The 6226-nt window shown below is 40.4% G+C and overlaps 3 protein-coding genes and 1 pseudogene across 3 annotated transcripts in view; 2 read left to right on the forward strand and 2 right to left on the reverse strand.

Annotated features, from left to right (window-relative positions):
• Window positions 126–1287, reverse strand: LOC104720290 (annotated as a pseudogene).
• Window positions 1485–3743, forward strand: LOC104718629 (farnesyl pyrophosphate synthase 2-like). Its single transcript, XM_010436405.2, is given in 12 exon segments — window positions 1485–1636; window positions 1741–1765; window positions 1855–1970; window positions 2065–2199; window positions 2201–2269; window positions 2345–2433; window positions 2523–2574; window positions 2717–2812; window positions 2907–2951; window positions 3042–3131; window positions 3236–3307; window positions 3453–3743. Coding segments are annotated over 12 exon segments (1029 nt in total). The 5' UTR covers window positions 1485–1525; the 3' UTR covers window positions 3582–3743.
• Window positions 4117–5834, reverse strand: LOC104718631 (glucan endo-1,3-beta-glucosidase 5-like). Its single transcript, XM_010436409.2, has 2 exons — window positions 5453–5834; window positions 4117–5369 (listed from the first exon to the last, which is right to left on the reverse strand). The coding sequence occupies exons 1-2, from the start codon at window positions 5782–5784 to the stop codon at window positions 4265–4267; spliced, it is 1437 nt and encodes a 478-aa protein (XP_010434711.1). The 5' UTR covers window positions 5785–5834; the 3' UTR covers window positions 4117–4264.
• LOC104718630 (ras-related protein RABB1c) overlaps window positions 6001–6226 on the forward strand; it is a 4622-nt gene continuing 4396 nt past the window's right edge. Inside the window, exon 1 of the mRNA XM_010436407.2 lies at window positions 6001–6163. Within this exon, the coding sequence (XP_010434709.1) occupies window positions 6118–6163 (46 nt within the window). The 5' untranslated portion in view covers window positions 6001–6117. The remainder of the gene's footprint in view (window positions 6164–6226) is intronic.

The raw sequence follows: 6226 nt of genomic DNA on the forward strand, positions 1-6226 counted from the left end.
CGAACACTTTATTAATATGATAAATAGCAAAACACAAGATGCATAAACAAATATAGTAGTAGTGTATAGTATAAGGGACTAGTTATGATCTCTTGCTTACTCTTTTGTCCGGCTGGTTGGTTGGTTTAGAGTTGCACTAAGCTTGGAGAATAATTAGAAGAGGACACAAGTGGGTAACAGAACTCATAGACGTTATATAACTTGTCAGGTTTCCCAAGATCCGGAGCTTCACTGAGATTTACAATTTCGAAGTATCCATTTTCTCCAATGATGTAAGCTGTCTGGTAGCGACGGATCTCCAACCGTCTATACCTGTCTAAATCAAAAACCACGGCGACTTTCTTCTCTTCGTCGATAAAGAAGCTCCCATATTCTTCATCGAACTGAAATCCAGTGAGTGGTTTCATATCCACTCTTAAAAACATGCTCCAGGACACAGCAGTGGGCTCGATGTTAGTGGTGACCCAAATATCCAATACCTCATCTGACTCCAACCGCTGGTATAACACCGCAAGCTGATCATCTCCAACACAATATAGAGCCACAGTTCCAACACATAAGAGTGAAATGGCAGAGGAAGACGTGGCCGAAACCTCTCGGTTGTGAAATCAAAACATAGTAAAAAAAATTTCAATCTCTTCTACATCTCCTGTAATTACTACCTTCTCTTGGGAAAAAAAATTAGCGTTTCCATTCAAAGACACGAAGCATTGATAACGGTGTATATCCCAGTCTGGAGTGACATCAAGAACCCTCCAAGAATGAGAGCTAAAGTCGTAGATTTCGTACCCGAAAAGGTGCTCACGGTCACGGTTGTCGAAATCATCCACAATCCGCAAGATTTTGTGGTTACGGTTACTGTCATATCCGAGAGCATACATGTCGATTCTGTGGAAGCTGTCTCTGGGTTTGATAAACCTCATTTGTCCTCAGTAAGGATTCCATACTAGAAGACTCGAGTTGTCCTCCATGACAACTAACAACAAGCCGTCGCATTGAAGGACTTTAGATACCTTGATTTGATCAAGTTTTTCTATTTAATTTATACATGGATCAACAAAGTCTTCTTCCTCGTTTCGGATTCCTTGGAGATCAAACTTCATTGCACAAACCCTAGAATCCATCATCATGAATCCCCTAAATTGTTTCCTTGCTTCTGCTGCTTTGCAAAGAATCTCATCTTTGGATAAATCTTTCCACTTTTTGCAAGTACGCCTGAGTTGTCATCGGAACCCTAGCGAGAATCTCCCCTACCAATTCTGGTGAAAGATCAGACATTATCGCCATCCTTTGAAGCTCTGTAATACAAAATTAGGTTATTTTTCCCACACTCGCGCAGTTTATATAATACTTGTATTCTGAGGTAACCAGGCCTAAGTCGGCTCATTTAATGGGCTTTTTTGTGGCCCATTTAAAGAAAAGTCACGTGACGTCGATATAAGCATGATCCTAGGAAGGAAGGAACATTAAACAATTGAATCAGGTGTAGCATTTGGTTTGCACACCTTCCCTGATTCTCTTATCAATGGCGGATCTGAAATCAACGTTCCTCGACGTTTACTCTATTCTCAAATCTGACCTGCTTCAAGATCCTTCCTTTGAATTCACCCACGAGTCTCGTCAATGGCTTGAACGGGTATATTCCCTCGAATCACTTTCATTTTTTTTTCTATTTGAATTCAGAATTTTTTTGATCAGTTAGTTTTTTTTTGCTGATTTGGTGACTCTCTCTCTTTGCAGATGCTTGACTACAATGTACGCGGCGGTGAGAGGAGCCTCTCTCTCAGACATTTCATCTAAACATAATCAACTGACATCAAACACTTGTGTGTTCTGTTCTGTTCTGTTCTGCAGGGAAGCTCAATCGTGGTCTCTCCGTGGTTGATAGCTACAAGCTCTTGAAGCAAGGTCAAGACTTGACAGATAAAGAGAGTTTCCTCGCATGTGCTCTTGGTTGGTGTATTGAATGGGTATATATTTCTCTTTTACTCTCTCTTTGTCTGACTCTCTCTCTCTATCTTTGTCTTTCATCTCAATGGTTCTTTTTTATCTTTTGCATTGCAGCTTCAAGCTTATTTCCTTGTGCTTGATGACATCATGGACAACTCTGTCACACGCCGTGGCCAGCCCTGTTGGTTCAGACAGCCAAAGGTTGGTATGATTGCTATTAACGATGGGATTCTACTTCGCAATCATATTTCACAGGATTCTCAAAAAGCACTTCAAGGGAATGCCTTACTATGTTGATCTCGTTGATTTGTTTAATGAGGTAACAATCTAATTGGCGTTTTAACTTTCCAGTTTCACAATTTATCTCAACTATGTTCTCTTACATCGTTTCTAGGTAGAGTTTCAAACAGCTTGTGGCCAGATGATTGATTTGATCACTACCTTCGATGGAGAAAAAGATTTGTCCAAGTACTCCTTGCAAATGTGAGAGCTTTCATCTCTTCTTAATGGATGGTGCATTGAAATAGCATTAACATGTTCTGACTGATGATATAGTTTTCTAAAACGTGCAGCCATAGGCGTATTGTCCAGTACAAAACAGCTTATTACTCATTTTATCTTCCTGTGAGTACAGATTTTTAATCCCTCTCTCTATCTCTTTAGAGTCATACATAAGTTATCAAGACATCAAAAGAAATGCTTTGGATGTGAAAGGCATATCCATTTACACATTTTAAGACTACCAAACATCCATTCTTGTACTCAGGTTGCTTGTGCATTGCTTATGGCGGGAGAAAATTTGGAAAGCCATACTGATGTGAAGGATGTTCTTATTGACATGGGAATTTACTTTCAAGTACAGGTAATTAGTTACTAATACATGAGTTCATATTATGGGTTCATTTCAAGATTTACAAGAACAATATAAGCAAGTTGATATCTTTTCTTTTCCATAGGATGATTATCTGGACTGCTTTGCTGATCCCGAGACACTTGGCAAGGTGAAAATTTATGCCAACGCATTGCGTTTTCGAAGCTGATCTTATTGTATATGGGTGTTTATCTCACCGGGGATGTGTTGTATAACGCAGATAGGGACAGACATAGAGGATTTCAAATGCTCGTGGTTGGTGGTTAAGGCATTGGAACGCTGCAGTGAAGAACAGACTAAGATACTATATGTGAGAATCAGTTTTCTTTGTAATGCGCACAAGGATCATTTTTCGTATAAGATTGAAGCAGGAACAGCATGTTAATCTGACTGAATAACTTTTTAATGTCTCAGGAGAACTATGGTAAAATTGAGCCATCAAACGTTGCTAAGGTCAAAGCTCTCTACAAAGAGATTGATCTCGAGGTTTGTCACTAAGAACTAATTTAGACCTTTCGTTAGTCAAGCGGAGTAGAAAAAGACTGTTATTCATCTGTTATGAAAGTAGAGGCATTAGAGATCTGATCTAATATGTACCATAATCTGCGCTTTTGATCTTGATATTTCATAGGCTGTGTTCATGGAATATGAGAGGGAAAGCTATGAGAAGCTGACAAAGTTGATCGAAGCTCACCAGAGTAAAGAAATTCAAGCAGTGCTAAAATCTTTCCTGGGTAAGATCTACAAGAGGCAGAAGTAGAGACATACGCTGGCCTCTCTCCGATTTATTCTTCTGACATTAATGTATTGTTTCATGACTTCTTTAGCTCTTTGATCTTTTGTTCCCCCTTCCACATATTTGAATTTGAGATTCTTGTTGATGCTTATAGTGTAGACTAATAAAATGTCTATGTTACTTCAATTGTTTGAATAAAATTATGTGCAATCAGAGAATCATTAATACTTGTTTAATGTGGCCAATTTTCGGTCACATGAGGGTGCAATAGAAATTTGGAAGGACAGGAGGCTGTTTGAGCTCACATCACCTTGCAAAATCAAAACAGGGTTAGAGGAATCTGGTCCAAGTCGAAGAAGGTTTTTAGGAACTGGTGTAACAGATAGACTCGAGGAAGCACTTAGAAGATTAGTGAAAGTGAATCTATAGTGATGATCACAATCTCTTTGATAACCGATTTGAGTTCATCTTAGACACTAAATTGACAACAAAGGTAGTATAGTTGTAGACTTGTAGTGGTTCTGATTTTCTAATATAGACCCCAATAAGATATTACAGAGATAACAATGGTTCTGCTTTTCAGCTTATAGGCTCAAAAGGTGATTTCAAATACAATAAAATACATCTGACCCTCTATATTTATGTAATTTCTCCATCCTATATCTACTATATCGCTCAAAAAATGTAACACTGAAAATTTCCCAACTTTACATTGTGAGAGTCCAGATCAATCCTCCAATGCAAATGTGATAGATAGACCACCTTGCCATTGGCTCAGCACTTGACGATAAGCCTTTATCAGTAACGCCCACAAGAAATCGACAATCCCCAACTGAAGGATCTAAGAAGGTGACCATGCCAAGTCCATCAAAGTCGCAGCTCTTCTCATTTTGCATCTGCATCTGATAGTAGCTGTTGAAAGCGTATGAGATATTATCCTTTTCACCAAGCTGGCTGCACGAGCCCCCGTCGTTGAGTGTTGTGCAATCTGCTTCACTGCAAGCAAGCCTGAGGTGGTCTCCAACTAGGGTCATGTCTCTTGATGGATGAGCCACACACCACCTAGAAGGAAGGTAAGCCACATCTTTTGCATTCTTGAGTCCCCTGTTGCCTAGTCCTAAGTTGAGACGATACTTGGCCTGTCCATCGAAAGAGAAGATTCCCCAGTGCCTCTCAAAATTACCAGGCAGTGTGCTTTTCGCTCCTTCATCAAGCAATCCAAAAAGATAGACATCCGCAAGAGGAGAGCCTGGCCTGAGCGGTGTTCCTTTGTTGCTCAACACATGGCTAATAAGCCCTTGATTAAAAACCCTGGCTGCCGTGAGATTAGCACCAACTGCTCCATCCGTAGGCCAACCAATCTCACCAATAACTATAGGCATCTGACCATATCCAAGCTTGGTGAGAGCAGCAACAAGAGTGTCAAAGTTCCCATCAAATGCATTATAATAAGTGTTAGGCCCATCAGGAACCGGATGACTACTCCCCTCAAAAAAGGCATAGTCTTGTGGGAAATCCGAGTTTCCATAGAGACTAAGGAAAGGATAGATATTAACCACAAAAGGAGAGCCATTGGAGTTGAGAAATGAAACCAACTGAGTCATGATCTGTGTGAGCTCAGGCCGGAACGTCCCCTGGGAAGGAACATTAGCCTCATACGCATCCGCGTTGCAAGGAACCACCAACTTCACATAGTTAGCTAGATTTGCCTTAACCAAAGACTGTTGCAGGTTAACCATAGCTGGAACTACATAGTTCTGAAACTGCCCACCATAACTAGTCAGAAAGGGCTCATTCCCTACTGCAACATACCTATCATTGAGAAATTGGTGGGTCAATCCTAGCATAAAGAGACAGACAGATGCTCGAGAGAAAGAGAAATGGTAACCGTTTACCTAATATCAGCACCGTTTTTGCCGATGAAGCGAGAGAGATTTTGCTGAACAAACAAATCAGAATTGAAAGATGAGAGCATCTCGTTAGGAATGCCGACCATAACTTGGGTTCCAGTACCCATCAAAGCTCGAAGCGCATCTGGATTCGTATCAAAGAGCTTAACTTTAGTAATCTTGTTCGCCTTGAGTAGATCCACCACAGTTGAAGGTCTCATCTTGTGAAACGACAACGTTCCCCAGTTCACACCGATTGCTGAATCCACCATCTTATACGAGACGAAGAGAAGGGAGAGAGTAAAGAGAGCTACAGCACCTACACCGCTTCTTCCCATCTTAGCTCTCTCTCTCTCTCTCTAACAGTGCTCGACAAAGATATAGCAATTGTTTCAAAGGTTACAGCTTTATTTTTATAAAAGGACTGCGTGCTGTTTTATGTTGAAATAAAAACGGCACGACGTTTGGTTATGAAATAGAAAAACGACAGAGATTTTGAGAAATTGGCGACAGCACAGGTTGATTGCATCGCTGGATTCGCTGGAGAAAACAAACCGTCCTTGTCCCGTCTTTATAGAGAGAGAAATAGATTCTATTCTCTCCCCTTGCGTATCTTCTTCCTTCTTCTTCATCCGCCTGAACCTGCGGATTTTTTCGATTCTTCAAATTCGATGTCTTATGCTTATCTCTTCAAGTATATCATCATCGGCGATACTGGTAAACTCCTTTTGCTTCTCTTTTTTGTTCTTGCAATCCATTAGAAATTGAGATGAATCAGGA

The sequence above is a fragment of the Camelina sativa genome, chromosome 10 (assembly GCF_000633955.1).
Source record: "Camelina sativa cultivar DH55 chromosome 10, Cs, whole genome shotgun sequence".
Classification (NCBI taxonomy): Eukaryota; Viridiplantae; Streptophyta; class Magnoliopsida; order Brassicales; family Brassicaceae; genus Camelina; species Camelina sativa.

Bases quoted from the DNA above. Each gene is read 5' to 3' on its own strand.
- LOC104718631 (XM_010436409.2), bottom strand. From the start codon at position 5,784: ATGGGAAGAAGCGGTGTAGGTGCTGTAGCTCTCTTTACTCTCTCCCTT. The intron at 5,370-5,452 runs GTAAACGGTTAC...TCTCAATGATAG, and splicing joins AAAAACGGTGCTGATATTAG to GTATGTTGCAGTAGGGAATG.